This window comes from Octopus bimaculoides, chromosome 10 (assembly GCF_046866305.1).
Source record: "Octopus bimaculoides isolate indiv1 chromosome 10, ASM4686630v1, whole genome shotgun sequence".
Classification (NCBI taxonomy): domain Eukaryota; kingdom Metazoa; phylum Mollusca; class Cephalopoda; order Octopoda; family Octopodidae; genus Octopus; species Octopus bimaculoides.
This window is the reverse complement of record NC_142937.1, coordinates 26,148,682-26,170,489: the sequence shown is the minus strand read 5'-3', so window position 1 is coordinate 26,170,489 and position 21,808 is coordinate 26,148,682. Positions and strand designations below refer to the sequence as shown.

At 36.5% G+C, this 21,808-nt stretch overlaps 1 protein-coding gene across 2 annotated transcripts in view; it reads right to left on the bottom strand.

The window, feature by feature from the left end:
* Window positions 1–21,808, bottom strand: part of LOC106880753 (G protein-coupled receptor-associated protein LMBRD2) — a 41,938-nt gene that overhangs the window by 8,091 nt on the left and 12,039 nt on the right. For both annotated transcript variants that reach the window (XM_089358470.1, XM_089358471.1), the window contains exons 2-8: window positions 16,963–17,200; window positions 14,257–14,516; window positions 11,984–12,151; window positions 6,758–6,968; window positions 5,899–5,973; window positions 5,338–5,629; window positions 2,377–2,558 (exon numbers count right to left, since the gene is read on the bottom strand). In XM_089358470.1, coding sequence (XP_089214596.1) covers window positions 2,377–2,558; window positions 5,338–5,629; window positions 5,899–5,973; window positions 6,758–6,968; window positions 11,984–12,151; window positions 14,257–14,516; window positions 16,963–17,136 — 1,362 coding nt within the window. In that variant the 5' untranslated portion in view covers window positions 17,137–17,200. The remainder of the gene's footprint in view (window positions 1–2,376; window positions 2,559–5,337; window positions 5,630–5,898; window positions 5,974–6,757; window positions 6,969–11,983; window positions 12,152–14,256; window positions 14,517–16,962; window positions 17,201–21,808) is intronic.

The window sequence follows — 21,808 nt, the reverse complement described above, 5'->3', positions numbered from 1 at the left end:
ACAGAAAAATATATATTGTTTCACAAAAATGGAAGGTCAAATTATGTGAGCAATCAATATATTAAGTCTGTTTCCATGGAGACTGAATTAACAAGAATAAACACAGAGTTTGATTCTATACAATTCCTGATTGTTTATAAAGCAAAATTAAATTATCAAGAAACAGACCTTTATTAACAAATTACTAAACTAAACGACAATAAAATAATTTAACCTTCTTTCCACAGGGTTGCTTTAGTTTATTTTTCTTCTGTATTAATATTAATACAAATCTAGGTCAGCTGTCTTTATGAATGGAATAAGACTTTAGAAAGACAAGAATAGACGGTTTTGTTCAGAATACTATAAAGATAATAATGAGCTCAGGGTACGACAACTTGTTCTAAAAGTATAAAAGAGGGGACAGAAAGCAGAGGTATAAGTAGGGAAAAACAGTAATGAAAGCTGAAGTATGCAGAATGAAAGAGATAAAGAGGAAAGAGTGCACAGACATGACGGGAGTAATGTTGGTGAATTTTGGGAAGTTTTATGGAATCTTTGAAGGATGTAGTGTCCTGGAAATTAACACCTGACGTGGGTAGTTTATTTCATGCTTCAACAATTCTGAGCATGAAAACAGGAGTAAAACAACAATAGAACATCATTACTCTTTTACTTGTTTCAGTCATTTGACTGCAGCCATGCTGGAGCACTACCCTTAGTCGAGCAAATTGACCCCAGGACTTCTTCTTTGTAAGCCTAGTACTTATTCTATCAGTCTCTTTTGCCGAACCGCTAAGTTACATGGACGTAAACACACCAGCATCGGTTGTCAAGCGATGTTGGGGGGACAAACACACACACACATATATATATACATATATACGACGGGCTTCATTCAGTTTCCGTCTACCAAATCCACTCAGAAGGCTTTGGTCAACCTGAGGCTATAGTAGAAGACACTTGCCCAAATTTACACGCAGTGGGACTGAACCCGGAACCATGTGGTTGGTAAGCAAGCTACTTACCACACAGCCACTCTTGCGCCTTAGAAAATTGTTTTTTAAAATAATAATGAATTGATTGTATATAGTGATCAGGTATATTACAACTCATTGGGAAAAGGTAAAAGAGGGGACAGGAAGACAGTAATGATAGGAAAATACATAGCGCACAGAATGAAACATGAAAAGAGAGAAAAGTGAAAATTCATAAAGAAAAGGTGCGTAAGTATCAGGAGTCTTGTTGGTAAATTATGGGAAATACAGGGTCCTGACAACTAATTATTGACACAGGTAATTTATCCCATGCTTTGATAATTCTAAGAAAAAAAAAAAAATGAATAAATAAAATGATTAAGTCAACACAAGAAATAATTAAGTTGAAGGCTTGTATTTTGTAAACAAGGAGGAGAATCATAAATTGAAACAGGTTAAACTTTCTGTTGTATATTTATTTAACAGCAGAAGAAAGAAGATAGGTAATGTAGACTTAGGGCTTTGACTTACAGCCAGAACAGGTTCCAATGAGCAATTAACCTGGCTTCCAAAGGTCAGTATGGATCTCTTGATTTTAATTCTTTGAAATATTAAGATAACTAATTGCCAAGTGTCATTAACTCTATTGATACCAACAGTCCAACGACTAACTCTAGTTCTATGATACAAATTTCCTCTTTTAAATTGATCTAAATTAAGACCTTTCATCACAATTTGGTGTCATTTTAAGTTACAGACACCAGCTTAATAATGACAAAGTTATTTCACTAAATTCTTCATTATCTTAAAAATTCTTTGAGACAAAGAAGGTGTATTTCAGTGAAATATGGTAACAAAGTAACAAAAGGGTTAAGCAGATCTTATGTTCAAAGACATCCCAGCCATAGCCATCCATTTTTTTTTTTATTTAATCCCAGTAAATCCCAGATTACATCATCCAATGATGGCAGTGTGTAATTTAACCCTTTTGATATCAGTCCACCTGACACCACCCCTGGTTCCATGATATAAAATTCCTGTTTTATTGTAATCTAAATTTAAAATTTTCCATCAAAATTTCACATTCATTTATGTTCTAAATACCAGCTTAATAATAACAAAATTAGTTTATTAAATTCTTCATTAACTTCACAATTAATTGCAAATATTTCAACAGAAATATGGTAACAAAAGGGTTAAGATTGAAATAAAATTTGATTGAGTCCAAAAATAATTAAGAATTAATAAAGCATCCTCACCTCAAAAGACAAAAACAAAGAACTTTAGAATTTTTACAAAGGGAAAGTAGGAAGAATTACTGAGTGAAAATTAATGCTAGTCATTTGAAAAGAAAATCAAGGGGGAGAGGAATGGCAAAGGAGACCCCCCCCCCAAAAAAAAACAATCAAAATGTACTGACCTCAATGTAGACATAATCATGATTTTGGTTGGCAAGATTTATGGAAACGGCAAACAACGACAAGACAGGTTTCTTTATAAAGAACAAACATTCTGACCAAACAACCATGAAAGACATTACTGCAAGACAGATGGCCACTATTTTCATCACCCACGGCTGGAACAGACATTTCCAGTACCATTCTAGAAGAGAAGAAATAACAAAAGACAAATTAATACTGTAATTAAAAAATGATACAACAAAATACTGCATATATATATATAGATACATATATATATATATAAACGTAAGATCCAGGGATCAAGGTGTAGGAAGAAAGTTAGCTTCAAGCAATCCATAGCAAATATAAAAAAAACGACTTTCTGGTACAAGAGTGGTTTATTGAGACGGAATATTGTGGATTGTTTTCATATCGAAGAATGATAAGCTGAAAAAAGTTCTTTTTATATTCCATGATAGGTTGCCAGGTGTGTGGATAAGAATACAAGAGTTCTGTAATCCTTGTGTGTATGTATACATATATATATATGTGTGTGTGTGTGTGTGTGTGTGTGTGTGTGTGTGTGTGTGTGTATATATATATATATATATATATATATATATATATATATATATATATATATATATATATATATATATATATATATATATATATATATATATATATATATATATATATATATATATATATATATATATATATATATATAGAATACAAATCCAGCCTGAAGATGTTGTTCAGATAAGGAATCTTGTCTTTTTTCAACTCAGTACATCACTTCTAATTCAGCACAGATTGCAATCCCCTCTTAGTTCTGTAAACATAGTTTTCGTCTTCCGTCTTAAAAACAAACTTAACTTCACACGAATACCCTTATCGTCACTCATTCATTCATCTGTTTACTTTTCTCACATCGTCAATTAGACATTTCTCTAATTTTGTCACAGATTGGCTGACCGAACATTCTAAGATTTTTAAATTCTATCCACTATTAATTTGCTATTCCTAACACTGGTATAGCTGTTTCGCAGTGTGAAAGCGGACAGTGAAGCATGGCATTCCTTCTGGGTCATTGGTTACTGTCTGACCATCCAACACATGCCAGCATGGAAAATGGACATTAATCAATGAACGATTTCATGTCTGTGTGTGTCCAGCTTTCCATGATGCTAGCAATTGCTATTTGGTTAGATGAATATATTATTAAGGGCTTGTTTTACTGCCAGATGTTCTTTCTGTTTTTCAGGTAAGGGACCCTTTATTTCAATGTTGAAGGTCCAAAGTGAGTGGATAATTTATTGAAAGAAGTGACAATAGCAAAGACAACAATATTTGTAGTGACCTTCTTAAACAGAAGATGTAAAGAAATACTCACACCTACAGACACAAACACCTATATATATATATATATATATATATATATATATATATACATACATGTGTGTGTGTATAGATATATTTTTATACACACATGCACTTAGTATACACTTAGAAATGTTTGTGTGAGTATATATGTGTGCACACAAACACATATATATGTATATAAAATACACATACATACATTATATATATATATAAAACGCACACACACATATATATATATAATTATATATATATATAATGTATCATCATCATCATCGTCGTTTAACGTCTGCTTTCCATGCTAGCATATATACATACACACACACACACACACACACACACGTGTCTATATCTCTTTATGTTTATGTATGTGTGTGGAGAGAGAGAGAGAGAGAGACAGAGAGAGAGAGAGAGAGAGAGAGAGAGAGAGAGTGAGAGTTGTAGTTGTTTGGCAAGTGACATGACATGAGAAAGTGTGTTGAAAGTGAAACAATTGAAATTGTGTTGGAACCATGGTAACCAGAATATTGCCAGTGAGCAGGGTTGGTGATGTAGCCGTGAAAGACTTTGATATTTAATACAACATTATGCAGTAATAAATTAAAACAAAATGAATATAATGGCCAATGTGTGTGTGTGTGTGTGTGATGCTTATAATAGCTATTGATACACACATATACATATGTATGTCTGAGTTCAATTAAAAATGCTTACCATTAAGTATGTTTATGTATGCGTATGTGTGTACACACATGTGGTTGTGCGCACACACACACACACACAAATGAAAGAAGAAATTAGAAGCACTCAGCACATTTAGAATGGTATTTAATAGCAGTCAACTGGTTGGCTGTGTGGTTGAGAAGTCTGCTTCCTAACCATGTGGTTTTGAGTTCAGTCTTACAGCAAAGCACATTCTGGGCAAGTGCTTTCTACCATAGCCCTGGGCCAACCAAAGCCCTGTGGATGGATGTGTGTGTGTGTGTGTGTGTGTGTGTGTGTGTGTGTGTGTGTGTGTGTGTGTGTGTGTGTGTGTGTGTGTGTGTGTGTGTGTGTGTGTGTGTGTGTGTGTGTGTGTGTGTGTGTGTGTGTGTGTGTGTGTGCGCATATATTTGTGTCTCCTTGTCATGACATTGCACAAGAGTTGTAAACCAGTGTCACTATCATCATACAAGCAAAGTTGCTCACTTCCAAACTTCTATGGAAAACATGTCTGGCCATGGGGAAATATTACTTTGCTTGGAAAAAGATGAGGGTTGGTGACAAGAAAAGTATCCAGTCATAGAAATGTGCCTCAAATTCCTTCTGACTGATGTGAGCAAGGAAAAGTGGATGCTAAAAATGAGTCAGTGTGTGTGTGTGTGTATGTGTGTGTGTGTGTGTGTGTGTATTGGTGATGATGCCATGTAAAAAGTGGTGATGGTACCACATAAAAAGCATCCAGTACACTCTGTAAAATGGTTGGCATTAGGGAGGGCATCCAGCTGTAGAAACAGGCTATTGGAACCTGGTGCAACCCATGCTAGCATGCAAAGCATACACACACATACACATATGCATACACACACTACACTTAAGTCAAAAACATTTTCACTCACCGACTTTAGGGTTATAGAAGTGTTTTGAGAGACCAGTTACAGAAACACTGGAGGAATAATGCTTGAAAATGCGTTCTGGGTTCGACTCATTATTTGCAACATCTTCCAAGGCAAAGACCTTCTCCATTAACATGTTCCATTGACACTGAGTTCGCTGATAGATTTGGGAAGCTCGGATGACCCTCTTGTGCAGCCGAACCAGAGTACGTTCCGTCGGAGAGTCCATAGGGCTGTCGTAGTCTTCATAATCATCAACATTGCGCTGGATGGATTTTCGGAAGTTTTCTGGACACTGGAAAGAGTTAGAAACATCATGGGCTGTGTTATTGGTGTTTTGGTAACTTTGTAGGGGATAATTGGGGGAACAGCAAAGGTGGGAAGAGGAAGTGGCGATGGTGAAGTGGGAGGCATAAAGGGGGAAAGAAGATAATAGACAGAAGGAAATAAAGGGATGGTGATTAGTGATGGAGGAGGGGATAAGAGGTGGGTTAAAGGGAGAGTGTCAATATGAGAGAGAGGGGCAAAAAATTAGTAGCATCCCTTAGTAAGAAATAAAATTACCTTCAAAAGAATTGTATCCACATGTCTTCTGAGATAATGGTTGTAACGTATCGACTCTGAAGCACGTTTGATTTCCTGCAAATTGAAACCAGAGAGATATTTACGACAAACACAACATTGTGATAACACAGTCATTTATATATATTTACAAGATATATATTTATGCATACACACACATCTTGATGATAGAGGATAGAGAATAGTTACGCCCACCCAGTCTTATATAATAAGGCTAGCCTTGTATTTCTACATAACCAGGCAGATTTTTTTTTATGGAAAACAGGAAATGAACATCATGCTCATTTACATCATGACATCATGTGATGTCAAGACAAGGGTCTCACACACACACACACACACACACACACACACACACACACACACAATGAGTTTCAGTCCACCAAATCCATTCATAAGGCCTTGGTTGGCCTGGGGCTATAGTGGAAGACACTTGACCAAGGTGCACACAGTGGGAAGTAAGTTTCAGTTAATAAATGAATAAACTAAGAGTTAATAATTGACAAAACAAACAATTTTGCAAAAACTGCTCAAAGCGGGCTCACACATAAAAAGTGATTATTCATTATATATTAAGGAATAACTTAAAATATTAGTTTCAAATTTTCACACAACACATCAACCCCAGAATTCAACTGGTACTGATTTCATCAACCCTGAAAGGACGAAAAGTGATATTTGAACTCAGAATGTAAAGATGGACACACCGCTGCTTAGCATTTTGCTTGGCATACATCACAATACCTACTTCTTCTGCTTTAAAAATTCATAGAAGTCAGGCATGTCTAGGGAAGGTGTACGTCCTTTCTGAGACAAAACAGAAAGATTTTGGTTGACTTACTTCCAAAACATCTTCAAGAGCTTCTTCGGCTTCGGACTTTTCTGTGCTCAACTTTGCAATTTTGAATTGCGTGCGTGATAACATGTGTCCTCTTTTAGAACTGTTCCAAACAGTGCGTGGTACTTCTACCAGCCCATAGCCTAACAGCAACACGAGAAGAAATAAACCCCAAGTGTTGCTGGCAGTTACACCAATGACTTTGATTTTGTCCCTGAAATGTAAAAAAAATGTAACAAAATGAAACCGAGTTTATTAGAAAACAAAATTAAGAAAGAAAACCTCACAAGTCTGTGTTTTCAGTGTTTGTTTCTTAGTTTTTGTACCTTTATTTGTTTTATTCATCATTGTCTACCCTGACACCCCATCATCACTGTTTTTACCTCTTGCCTGCTCCACCCCGGTCACAGCTACCACCTCCTCTTCTATAATGGAAGTAACCATGTACATTCTCTACTACAAGAAGCCTGTTCTGTTCTGGCTCCTTCTCTCATACCTTAACCTTTTGTCTCCCAACACACAGCCACCTCCCTCTCTACTGTAGTCACATTCAGTCAAAGGGGTGCACAGTCATGCAAGCTGCATGGCAACCTCACTAGTGCTGGTGTCATGAAGAAAAGCACCAGCCAGGACACACTGTAAAATGGTTGCTGTTAGGAAGAGCATCTAGTTGTAGAAACTATGCCAAAATGGACATTAAAGCATAATGCAGTCCTCAGATCCTGTCGAACCCTCCACCCCATGCCAGGCAGTTAACCAACAAGAACATTAGACTACTGCCAGACCAAAGTAAATGACCAGAACATTTGATAGATTAATGACAATGACCTACAACAGCTGTTTGTTTTGTCAGGACAGTGTATTGTTCAAACATTCCATTCTGCCTAAGATCCACCAACACTATTCTGACATGTCTCTGCACCTTTTCCTTTTTATAGCTTCTTTTACTGTTCACTTCTGGTTATCATTACTGTCTTTTTGAAGAGTCTTAATACACCAGAACACTGCATACAACAAGTATATTATTATTATTATTACTATATTAATCCAACATCTTAGTTCATTTGAGCATAATCTTCCAATTCTAAATACTTTAGGTCTTTCACCATTATGACATCAAACACTGGTACTTTCGTGTAGGACATGTCTTTCCTTTGTTAGAAATGCTTGTAATTATCACTAAAATCCTCTTCTCATGTATAAAAGATATATTCTCTGTGTGTGTGTAACAACTTGCAAAGGAGATTGAGCATGTACAGAATATAGAAACATTTGACCCTTTTGATACCAACCTGCCTGAAACTGCCTCTGGTTCTGTAGTACAAATGACTTGTTTTCATAAGTTTTGAATTATGATTTTCCACTAAACCTTACTCACAATTTATGTTCCTAACACTAACTTAATGATAACTAAGTTATTTTACTAAATTCTTTGTTATATTTAAAGTAATTGAAAGAAACACAGAACATCTCAATATGTATATGGTAACAGAAGGGTTAAATATGTGGGAGTTTACAATGTGTGTGTGTGTGTGTGTGTGTGTGTGTGTGTGTGTGTGTGTGTGTGTGTATATAACACCAGGGGGTGGGGTAGTAACACACATACATATCTGAAATATGTGTGTAAAGGTTTGAATGTGAATTTATTAGCCTTGTATTGAAAACAAATGAATGAACAGAAATATCACAAGTTGGTGCAAAGGTGAAAATATCATAATTAAACAACTAATTTGATCAGATTAATCAATCTAATTAATGCAACAGAATACAAACAATAATAGAAACACATTCAGGTCTTTGAAACCAGCTGCCACCATATTTATTTATAGCCTTCTAATGGTATCGCCTTTGGTAAGAGGTGTTATTATTTCGAGTTAGAATAAATGGTAAAGAGCTCATCAACAAAGACAATAAAACATTTGTTTCATCCCTTCTTTTTTTTATTCTTTGTTTTTTTTTTTTTTTATCGTTTTATCCTTCTCCCCAACATTTTTAATAATTGCTTTTGTTTTCAACAATAACATTTTAACAGACAAAATATTAAACAATGAATTTAGAATTTTTTGCAAATAATAGAAATATATGTATCATCACTGTCCATTATCCTAAATAGTAACAGAGGATTTAGGAGTCAGTAAACACTATTGTGTGTGTGTGTGTGTAGTAATGTACCCAGAAAATGGAAGTATGAATAAATACTCATTAAATTATATAAGACAAAGGAAATAGCTTGATTGCGATGTCTGACTAGACAGAGTAAAAAAAAACCTATTTAACAACATTTAACTACAGACTTAAACTGCCAGATTAACATAGACACAGGCCAAAGAGTGAGCCTCTTAGCTTTTACAATGAGGGAGGGACAAAATACAAGTAATTAAGAACCTGTAGGTTAAGCACGTTGGTAAAGAGAAAATTAAGAAGCCTTTAATTTTATGATATACACAGGCCAAAGTGTGAGCCCTTATGTCAGGGATGGATGACAGGCAAAGTCAACCTCAGCGGAATTTGAACTCAAAATGTAAAGACAGACAAAATACCACTATGCATTTCACCTGGCATGCTAATATTTCTTCCAGCTCGCCACCTTAATAGCATGTAAAAATTGGCTTGAAAATTTCTTTTGAGCAGAAAAAGTCAAAGGCTGCCTCTGTGTGTGTGTGCATGTGTGTGTGTACATATATATGTATATATCTTTGTGAGTGTGTGTACATATTTACATATATGTGACAATCCTAAGCCCTCCGTAATATTAAACTTCCAGAGTCGTCTCATATGCTGTAGTTTATTATGAGAAGTGCACGGCAACAGTTTGACATGTTTTTGTCTGTTGTCCCATCTGTGAACAGAATAACAGCTGTTTCTCTTTCAGCAGTTGTTTATGAAGGTATGCATCTCTGCACATTGTTTGGCACTAATTAGCAAATTGACACTGCTGCCAAATGGGAGGAATAATGTTCTTAGACATGTTGTTGTACTATTGCATCTGGGGAGAGGGTTTCTTTATACATAATAGGGTATTGAGGGTGATTTAACACACAACCAAGGGACTGGTTTCTTTCAGCAAATAACCATGACTCTCACATATTCCAGGTTGTCTCAATTTTGTTCCATTGTCTAAACTGGTCTGCACGTGTAATCTGTGTGCAGCTGGTAATTGTACGTGTGACAGGGTATTTGTGATGTGTGTGCAGCTTGCAATTATGCAGACTGCATGGCTTTGAGTTCTATGCAATGTAATGCAGAGATGGGGACAAGTGCAATGCCTGACAGATCTGATGTATTGTTTCAAGACAAATAATGTTGTTCCTTGGTTGTTAATTATGGAATCCAAATTTTTTCCCTTACTCGCAGGCTCTGAGCAAACTTGGCAATTTTGTTAAATTAATAAATTTCATTGTCATTTAAATAAATTGTGAAATTAACTGCTTTAATTGTGAATTTTATTATGTTATCTGTCGCTGCAATTTTGAATAATGGTAATGGAAAGGAGGAGGTACTGGAGAGGGTTTCATGGAACCAGGTGTGGTGTGGTGTGTGTGTGTGCATGTGTGTGTAAATAGGGAAAAGTTTCGGGGAATTTGATATATTTTCCACTCCAAGAGAATCCTAAAGTTTGGTAGAATATTTTTGTTAAGGTTATCTTATACAATAGAATATTTGCTACATTATTCTGTATCACACCTGAACATTAACATAACATTTTTAACACAATATTAAAGTAAACTTTGGTAACGAATGCTGCGACAAACACACACACACACACACACTAAACAGAAAACAAGAAAGGAAATTTTATACACTTAATAGTTATTTAAAGATTTAAATATCAGAAATGGGCAAAGAATTTGATAAAATTTCAAAGAAACTCTAGTTCACTCCAATTGAAACATGTACGTTTATTTTTTGGCACAGCACGAATCTGTTAAAGCATTTGTTTTCTAAGAATACATAAATGAAATACATGATAAGGTATCTCAAACTATACAACATCAAAAACTATTTTTATCTACAGAGTTTTTATCTGTGCTGATGTTGGCGATGGGGAAGGTGGTTGTGCCGGTGGGGAAGGCGGTTGTGGTGAGGGAGAAGGCGGTTGTGGCGATGGGGATGGATCTCTGATGTTCAATTGTCCAATCAAATGAATTACCTGCTCTTGAATTAATGTGTAAGTGGCTGAGTATTCCACAGACACACACAACCTTAATGCAATTCTCAGATAGAATCAACACATCACAGTGCCATACAAGGCTGTACTGATGCAATACTGGTATAATCCATCTGATGGACTTCTATATACTTTCTGTCAACCCACTTTCATTTACGAGGGACTGGTTGACCCAAGGTGGCAGAAAATGACATTTACCCAAAATGCAATGTAGTGGGATTGAACCTGGGACCTACTGGTTGCAGAGTGAACTTCTTAACCATTTGGCCATACTACACTTATGGCAGAATATCTATGGAGGTGAAATATAATTATGTATCACTATTGGTTAAGTTTCTCATTAGTGTGGTAGACAACCATGGCAAACCAAAAAGGCCATACAGTTATCACAAGCTGGAAACACAAACAGCATATCCAGTAGAGGCTTCGGTCCAATATAACTATGATTACACAAACCATCTATGATAGACTGGCACCCTTTCCAAGAGGAAATCAAGATGTGTCTCATCTGCTTCATGCCTTAAAAACTAGAGACATGTTATGAATCAGTGGGCCATAAAAGGAATAAACAGAAGAAACGTGGATTCCAGAAGCCACATGAAGGCAATTTATTTTGCACGGTAGTAGTTCTGAATAAAAACTAAAACAGTTTAGCGGTAACACTTAGTCTTGTTGCATAATCATTCTTCTCTAATGTCAGAAGTGTGTTAAAAATGTACAAAGCCAATGCTGTAAAGTGGTTGGTGTTAGAAAAGGCATACAATCACAAATCCCATCCTGACCACCACAATAATAAAGTGTTTTTTTTGTTGTTATGCACTTCACATGATAAAGGGCGAGACAATATGAGACACATCCAATTCATGCTAGATTTTTTAAAGAAAACTGCAACTTACTACCGGTGAAACATATACACACACAAAAGACAAGGTAAAATTAATAAAATAACTCAGTCTTCACAACACAAGAATAATGGTAATCCAGGTTACAAGCTTTAGAAATGTAAAATCACAAAGAAGTTAAAATGATGGGAAGATGAGATAATGAAAATAGGTACTCACCCATCGATGTGTAAGTTGGGGCGTGCAGCAACATAGATGAGGCAAACTCCAAATATGAGCAAGTAGGTGCCATAGTAGATGGCATTCTCTATTAAAGCTGATTTACATTTTCCTGCCACACTGAAGTCACCAGCATTGGAATAAGATTGCATCAATGGCAGGATCAACCTGGAATTTACACCGCAGATTTTAAGGTCTTGAAAGCAAAGTATTTTACATGCAAACAGATGTTAATAGTCTAAACATTTTCAACTATCATTTCCTCTCTATTAGTAATATTTCTTCAGTAACCCCTCCTGCTCGGATTCAACAAAATTAAATGTACACACACACACACACACACACACACATGCAAGTCAGAGCGTTACCTAACCCTGTAGGTGTGGTGACTGCCTTTATTGTATGTAAGGAAATGCCCACAAAATCTTGACAATGTCTTCTATATTATAGTTTATTGTTTATATTTTGCATATATAAGTGGTATATATTCGGTTTATTTACTGATTCGCATTTTTTTTATTTGTTGTTATTAAAATGATTTTGGCTAACAAATAGTTCATAATAATTTTACATTTAAAATTTCTAAAACAAATATCTAAATAAGAGATATCTATCACTCCTCCCCTATACCCACCAACCACCCTTTTATAACACACTAACATTTCAAACTTATCCCTGTTCCCCCCTCCACTATACACTATGAAACCATCAAGCATTTAAAGGTATAACTCCCTCCTATGCTTTGTTGAAATTAAAATCTAAAAGAAAAAGCTTAAAGCTGCAACACAATATCTGCAGGGAAAATATATGGAGGACAAGTGGTGCTACAATCAATCTTTACTCTCCATTTACATAATTAGAAAAAAAATTCCTGACTCAATATTAACCAAATATTAATATTTCCATTGTTTTCAGTTGTTAACTAAAGATCGACAAATAAAAACAAAGGAATTTTTTCTCCAATTGATGTGATCAATATTTGAATGTATTTTACATTACAAATATCTCAAAGAATTGTGTTGCTGTGTACATATTATGTGAGTGAATGTATTTCTTTACAAATGTCACCAATACTTTAATGTTTTTAGCTCTATTAATTATTCTAATTACTAGTGCATAGGTCGTTGCCAGTGTTGCCTGACTGGCTCCCCAGGCTGGTGGCATGTAAAAAGTACCATCCGAACATGGTCAATGCCAGCTTCGCAGCTCCGACTGGCTCCTGTACCGGTGGCACATAAAAAGTACCACCTGAACGTGGCCAATGCCAGTGTGCCTGACTGGCTCCCCTGCCGGTGACATGTAAAAAGTACCATCCAAACGTGGCTGATGCCAGTGCTGCCTGACTAGCTCTTGTGCTGGTGGCACGTAAAAAGCACCATCCAAACAGGATTGATGCCAGTACCCACTGACTGGCTCCTGTGCTGGTGACATGTAAAAAGCACCCACTACACTCCCAGAGTGGTTGGCATTAGGAAGGGCATCCAGCCATAGAAACATTGCCAGATCAGATTGGAGCCTGGTGAGGCCTCCTGGCTTGCCAGTCCTCAGTCAAACCATCCAACCCATGCCAGCATGGAAAGCAGATGTTAAACGATGATGATGATGATGATGACTTGTGTATGAGTCGTATTATTTTACAGCTGATTTTGAATGAAAAAACTGGTGTGCAAAACTTATACACAAAGTACGGCTAAAACTATCAAGAAAAAAATGTACTAAAGTTTAACATTAACCCTTTAACATTTAAACCAGCCATATCCTGCCTCTCACACATACCATACCAAGTCAGTATAAAAATAAACAATCACCACACTGAAATCTTGAAGCTACAAGATAATACATGATTAATTCAAAACTGTGTGAATAAGCATTACATTTGACAAAGTTAAATTAGGGATGTTATATGTATGAGTGCAACTTATGAGTTGAAATAGGATGTTGTTATGTACCTATATGGCTGTGGAGATATTTCTATTGCACTTCAGTGCTTTTTTTGTTCTTGTGTGTGTGTGTGTGTGTGTAATTAATTCTTTTGTACGTAATCCACAGGTTATCAGGCATGTGACATGTTAAACAGAGCAGAACCATGAACAGATTACTAAATAATTTGCTAAAATAACAATTTTTGACTAAGTTTCCACGGTTTCTAAGATAGTGCAAAAGACACATGAAGCAAAGAAATAAAGCTGTGGTAACTAACTTTTAATAAATGGATATGTTGTGCTTAGGATTAGTGGTGGTGCATAATAAGAAAGAGAGAAAATAATTGTTACCAAGTGAGAGCTTGGGATGTCCAATAGACAACATGCCAGAGAGCAGGTAGCACATAGTCAGGTACATGACTGAGTGGTGGCTCACATCCGACGACGGCTTCAGGACTAACTCTCCTTGTAGCAGTTGTTAGTTTCTCAGTCCCTGATTGTAGTGATGTGGATGAGATGTTGCCAGCTGCTGTTGTCACAGAAACATTTTGGTAAGCAGCAGTGGTAGTACTGATTAATTTTTGATTTTGTAAACATTGGCGATAAAATGTCTAAAAGAAAATAGAAACAGCATTGAGTGTGAGAACTGAAATAACACAATACAAGTATAGATATTTATAGAGAGAAGGGGGAAAAAAAAAACTGTAGAAACTATTATAGACATATATAATGCAGAATATCCAACTCAGTAATAAGGGTTTTGATTTTAATGCATTGATTTCTATAAACAGAAACCTCGAGAGCATCCTCCAATGGGGCCATATCAACTTTGTGAGAAAAAAAACAAAAAACTTTCAAGCTGTACTCATATCAAGAAAAAAAACACCATACCCCACCCCTATAAACATGAGCGGTCACCCAACTAGAGCCTTTACGGTTGTTCAAAATGCTGGATTTGGCTATAACAGAGAAAGTCTTGTGGTGATAGCACATCCTTTAGCATAGCTAGGACTGAATTCCAAATACTAGTTCTTCTCATTAGGGCCAAGAAATATTTCATTGAACAAGGCTCAAGTGAAGCCCACAAGGGACTACTGCTCCCACATTTGGAATGGTGCAATGGCTATTACAGACTGACATGCTGGACCCTGTTGAAAATAGGGATGTTCAAACTTCTTGAAATCTCATCACTAATAGGCACATGCCAGCCTCTGGCCCACACACATATTTTCTCCTCTCTCTCTGTCTTTACTATCACTATTATAATGGCTTCTGCTGCTCATTTATATTTAAAATTAGTTGAAAGAAACACAGAGCATCTCAAAATAAATACAGTAACAAAAGGGTTAACCCATTTATCACTATTGGTGCATCCAACCCCACCTTTCTCCTTTTTCCCACACCAACTACATTACCCAATCCTTCCTCCTCCAAAACATCATCCCCCAGGAATCTCTTCCCTGCTCATGTCTTTCTTACAGGTGTTAACCTGCAACTGTTTAAACAGAAATATTCTAACATTTATAATGGTGGTCATCAAATATTTCTAGTTTGTATGGGATCTTAAGATTTAGGACCTAAAATATCTGGTCTGCATGTTAATCCTTTTTATTACTTTACAAATTTCCCAAATAAAAGTGATTGAAACTAAAAGCTTACATCAAAGTTTCATGTTCATTTATGTCCCAAACATCAGCTTTAATGGTGACAAAGTTATTTTATTAAATTCTTCATCATTTCTAAATTTATTTGAAACAAAAGCAGTGTGTTTCAATAGATATATGGTAACACAAAAACAATAAAAAAGGTTAAATTTAGAAATTTTGCTACTACTTTGAGCAAGATGGAACAAATATATACAAAATCTTTGTTGGCAAATTAAATAACATGGTAAACCTTGGCAGGAGGCCACATCTTATATACATAAACATTGCTATTCTTTATTTTAATGCCACAATGGGTGGTACAAGGGGTGCTGAAAAGTTGTTGGCTTTAGGTAAAAGAAAATACAGAAGGATCAGTTAATTATGATTTTATTCAACATATTCCCCTCTCAGATTTGCATGTTTATTGCACTAGTCTTTCAGTTTTTCTAAGCCCTGTAAAAGAACTTGGAAGATTGGGACTCCAGCCAGGCCTTTCGCGATACCCTTAAAACCAGGAACTTTTCAGTAGCCCCTCATAAATTTAATCAGTCGTGTAGTTCAACACCCTCGTCTGGCAGCTTGTGTGCTTTTTGCAGTATTAAGGCCAAGTTTCTAGTTTTATGCCTTCTTTCTCTCCCACTACTCACAGAAATCTTGTAACACTTCATGGTTAACCGTTTTCCCACCTGTCTAAAAGGAGAGAACATTTTTTTAAATAAGTGGCATAACCAATAACTCACAAAACATTTACTGTGAGTCACTGGAAATGCTTTGTATGCCAAGTTAAATTTCAGCAGTATTCAGTATTCCTTAAGAATGTTCTGAGTCTGTTTGTCTACTTTTGTATTTTACCATTTATTTATTTAACACAAGGAGGGACGAAGAATGCTTTCTGAAATGAACTTCCATTATGCAGCTGAGGAGTACATTTTCATTGCACATCTTATGTGGTGTCCTCACTACATAAATAAATGAAGCTTGTATGAAACGTACGTACTGCTATAGCCTAATACATTTTTGTTGCTTTTCTTCAAATATATATAGGCCCAATATATATATATAGATAGATATATAGACCCTATATATATATATATATATATATATATATATATATATATATAGGCCCAATATATATATATATATATACACACACACACTCACTCACAATGGACTTCTTTCAGTTTCTGTCTTCCAAATGCATTGACAAGGTATTGGCTAGCCCAGGGCTATAGAAGACACTTGCCAAAAGTGCCATGTAGTGGGACTGAACCCAGAGCCATGTGGTCAGGAAGCAAACATCATACTACACATTCATGCCTGCGCCTACATAATTACAATTTAATGTCAAGTTCGTTAACAATAAAGACAACAACAAGGAGAGGTAATATGAAATAAAAGGCTGCCGACTCACCGATGAAACATCCAGTGGGATGATGAAGATTATCATCAAAGAGAAATACCAGGCAACGAATGTAGCCAAGGTAACCAGAACATGCTGCTTCCTCCAATCACCATAGCGATGAATAAGCAGCAAGGCAAGAATACAGGTACAGATGATCTCTACAGTGAGTGGTCCGGCACTCATGTTTCATGCACTGCATGATCCACAAAAACTACACAATAAAAATAAAGAGCTGCTCACAGCAAACCTGCAACGAAAAGAGAAAATGATTAATAGCAAGTTATTTAAATGCATAACCAGCCCCAACCCATTCAAAAGTACCTTGGATTGTAAGGTGACATGCTGTGCTTGAGGAGACCTATTGAGTCAAGCACATCAAAATCAAATGGAAATTGTAGTTGTGATCCCCGTGCCAGTGACACGTAAAAAGCACCGTCTGAACATGGCCGATGCTAGTGCCACCTCGACAGGCTTCCGTGCTGGTGGCACATAAAAATCACCAACCGATCGTGGTTGTTGTCAGCCTCCTCTGGCCCCTGTGCTGGTGGCATGTAAAAAAAAAAGCACCCACTACATTATTGGAGTGGTTGGTGTTAGGAAGGGCATCCAGCTGTAGAAACACTGCCAGATCAGACTGGAGCCTGGTGCAGACTCCTGGCTTCCCAAACACCAGTCGAACCATCCAACCCATGGAAAACGGATGTTAAATAATGATGATGATGATAATGATTTCTGAACACACTCTTGTGTATTGTGGGTAAGAAACGAGAGTAATGTGATGATCCCAATGTGATCCACTTGAATATGGTTTCATAAAATAAATATCACAGGTTTATAGCATTTTCCTCTTATTTGTTTAAGTCGTTTGACTGCGGCCATGCTGGAGCACTGCCTTTAGTCGAACAAATCGACCCCCAGAACTTATTCTTTGTAAGTCTAGTACTTATTCTATCGGTCTCTTTTGCCGAACTGCTAAGTTACGGGGACACGTAAACACACCAACATCGGTTGTCAAGCGATGGTGGGGGGACAAACACACACACACACACACATATATATATATGCATGTGTCTATATGTCAAGGTTGCATGGCCTAGTGGTTAGGGTGTTGCACTCATGATCAGAAGATTGTGGTTTCAATTCTTGGACCGGGTGGTGCATTGTGTTTTTGAGCAAAACACTTCATCTCGTGTTGCTTTGCAATCACTTCGACACCTGATGTGTGGTACACTGTATACCTGTTCAGGAAACAGCGATTTGATGGTGGGAGTATGCTTATGTACAGCGCATACATTTGATCCCTATAAACAAATCATTTGTGCAGGTTTGTTCAGCAAAAAACTGCAGACTATGAAAGATTGCCATCATATATACATATATAAACAAATATAATCAAGGGCAAAAGAAAAATTTCTATGCCAATATGCTGAGAAATAGACTTTAGATTGTCAATCACCACATACAATATACATCCCTATGAACACACGTTCTACTGAAATCGAGGAAAGCAAGCTAACGCATTATAAAAAATTCCGTTAGCTTGCTTTCTTCGATTTCAGTAGAACGTGTGTTCATAGCGATGTATATTGTATGTGGTGATTGACGATTTAAAGTCTATTTCTCAGCATATTGGCAAAGAAATTTTTCTTTTGCCCTTATTTATAATTTTCACCTTTAAAGGTATTTTAATATGCTGGCCACTTGAGATTTTTTGAAAAAATCTTATCCTATATTAGAAGTATATATATATATATATTTATTTATTTATGGAGCATAGGCGCGGTGTTTGGGTATGAGCAGAATTCAGGTTAGTTGAAATATGTGACAAATATATTTCAACTGACAGCCGCATGACTGAGTTGAAGGCAGAAGGTACACAGCACGTGTACTACAGCAGTACTATGCGTAGTTTTAATACTGAAATTGAAAGGCAGGGGTGAATTATACCTACCTAATCTACAAAAAAAAAAAAAAGATATTTTGCATTTTATGCAGAGTAATCAGAGCAACCTTCATGATTTTATTAAATTAGATGCATATTTTGCCATAAAAGGAAACTGTTGTTATCGATCTATTTTATTCAGGTTAGGTACTGCCTACCTTGCCTACCCAAGCGCGGCATGTCTCTGATTATATAATGGTCTACTTTCAGTTTCTGCCAACCAAATGCACTCACAAGGCTTTAGTCAGCCTAGAACAGGACTGGCCAACCTGAGGCCTGCGGGCCACACGCAGCCCACAGACTTTTATCTTGCAGCCCGCTTGATACTTTTTGGAAATGGGTTTATTTAAGCAGACATTTTAAAAATTGTATCAAAAATTAAAGATTGTAATGAAAAGTAAAAGAGAAAGATACTATTGTTTTTTGAAATGATAATATTTCATGTTGAATCAACGATCATTCATTCATTATATCTATTATGTGGACATGTATGTTTTCAGGGAGTGGGAGTAGAGATGTGTGTATCTCTGGGTATAAGCATCTGTTTTCATGTTCAACAGTAAAAAGATTATTGTTTTAATGTCCACTTCCTTGAAGCAGATCTTCTGTCTGGATGCTCTTCCTCTTGACAACTATTATCTGTTTCCAGGCAACGTAATATTTCTCCTTGGCCAAACATGTTTTCATGGAAGACTGGAAACAAATGACACTGCTTATATAACAGTGATGCTCGTTTACAACTATTACATAATGCCAAGGTAAGGAAACACACATACATATGTATGTGTGTTATAGATCATATATGTAGGTGAATGAGAAAGCAAAATGCTTTCAATTCTGTCAGTATACAAGCGGCCCTTAAAAAACTTTCTGTGATTAAAGTGGCCCACAATGTGATTCAAGCTGGCCAGGCCTGGCCTAGAGTTTTAGTAGAAGGCATTTGCCTAAGGGGCTGCAGAAAGGGGATGAACCCGAGGAGGACATGTAGTTGGGAAGTGAAATTCTTAACCACACAATTATGCTTATATGTTTATAAATGACGTGGAACATGTGAAATACATATGAAATGGTTAATTAATCAGTTATTTATAAACAAAAATCTAATTAAAAATACAGCAATCAAACAGTATTCCCTGGACAGGTAACATGCTGATATTCAACTACTTGTCAAAATGTGGTGGTGGTGGTGGCAGTGGTAATATTAGTTCAGGTGTGGGTAGTTACGAATTTCTGCAATTGTTAACAGAGATTGAATTTTAGTCATTTATTTACTAATCGGCTCCAATCAGGCAGACTAAAGGTTCAAAATATTCCTGTCATGACCATCTCAAACACAGTATCTAGGACAACATTGTATAATACGCCCTGCCCTGTTTAAGACAGTAGGTTGTAATTTGAAAGAGATTGGGCTGCTATTTCTAGCAGGTCGAGTGACCACTATAGGCTCCCTTATTGGCTTGTGTTAAGACGTCAAAACATTAGTCACTAAACGACTTTACATTACAAATAGTTTGTCTTCCTAAAATTGCTGTTTCATAAATGTTTGTATGTGCTACACTGAAACACCCTTTGAAATAATTGTGGTGGCAAAGTTTGCCTTGGAAAATATCCGAGTAAAATCATACAAAATATTTAGCAACTGACTGCAATAATACGATTAATAAATCAATGGGGTGTATTTATGTATGAAAACCTATTATGTGGACGTGTATTTTCAGGGAGTGGGAGTAGAGATGTGTGTGTCTCTGGGTGTAAGCATCTGTTTTTATGTTCAACAGTAAAAAGATTATTGTTTTAATGTCCACTTCCTTGAAGCAGATTTTCTGTCTGGATGCTCCTCCTCTTGCCAACTATTATCTGTTTCCAGGTGAGGTAATATTTCTCCTTGGCCAAACATGTTTTCATGGAAGAATGGAAACAAATGACACTGCTTATATAACAGTGATGCTCATTTACAACTATCACACAATGCCAAGGAAAGGAAACACAAAGACATGTACATATGTGTGTTATAGATCGTGTGTGTGTGTGTGTGTGTGTGTTTCGGGATCTCCTAGTTTTGACATCACGTGATAGTTATAAACAAATGTCACTGTCATGCAAGCAGTGTCCCTTTCCTCCAGTCTGCCATGAAAACATGTCCAGCCATGGGGAAATATTACTTTACTTGGAAACCAGTGAGGGTTGGTGACAGGAAGGGCATCCAGCTGTATAGAATCTACGTTAATGAGTTCTGCACAATACATGCAAGCGTGGGAAAATGGAGACAAAGACAATGACTGTTACAAAACAAAGGGAAAATAATGGTACTTGTGTTTTAAACGGTACTCAAGAAGACCTGCCCACCACAACAGAATTGATATTCTAAAACCAAGGTGCCATGTAAAAAGCACCCAGTACACTCTGTAAAGTGGTCATCCAGAAAAGCATCCAGTTGTAGAAACCAAGCCAAAATAGACTATGAAACATGGTGTGACCCCTGGCCATGTCAGTTCCTGTCAAGCTATCCAACCCATGCCAGCATGAGAAATGGACATTAAATGATGATGGTTATGATGATGATTCTACCATAATGAAATTGTTTCAATTCAATCTGGTTGTAACAAACTGAATTAATTCCAATATTGGCCTGATATCCATTTTACTAATGCTGCAAAGACGAAAAGGAAATTTGCTCAAATAAGCACTGAGCGAATTATCATGAAATGTTCTATTCAGTTTAGCATGTTCCTTGAGACGTAATAAATGCATGTTGCTAACAGCTGATGGCAGGACTCCTGACTAAGATGCTTTAACGCAATCGGTGCCTCCCTCTCCTGAGTTCCAGTATACTAGGGTTGATTGAATCAGCAACTGAATTAGATTTAATCAATTTTGCATCACTCCACCACCTGCAAAAATTGGCTGGGAGCC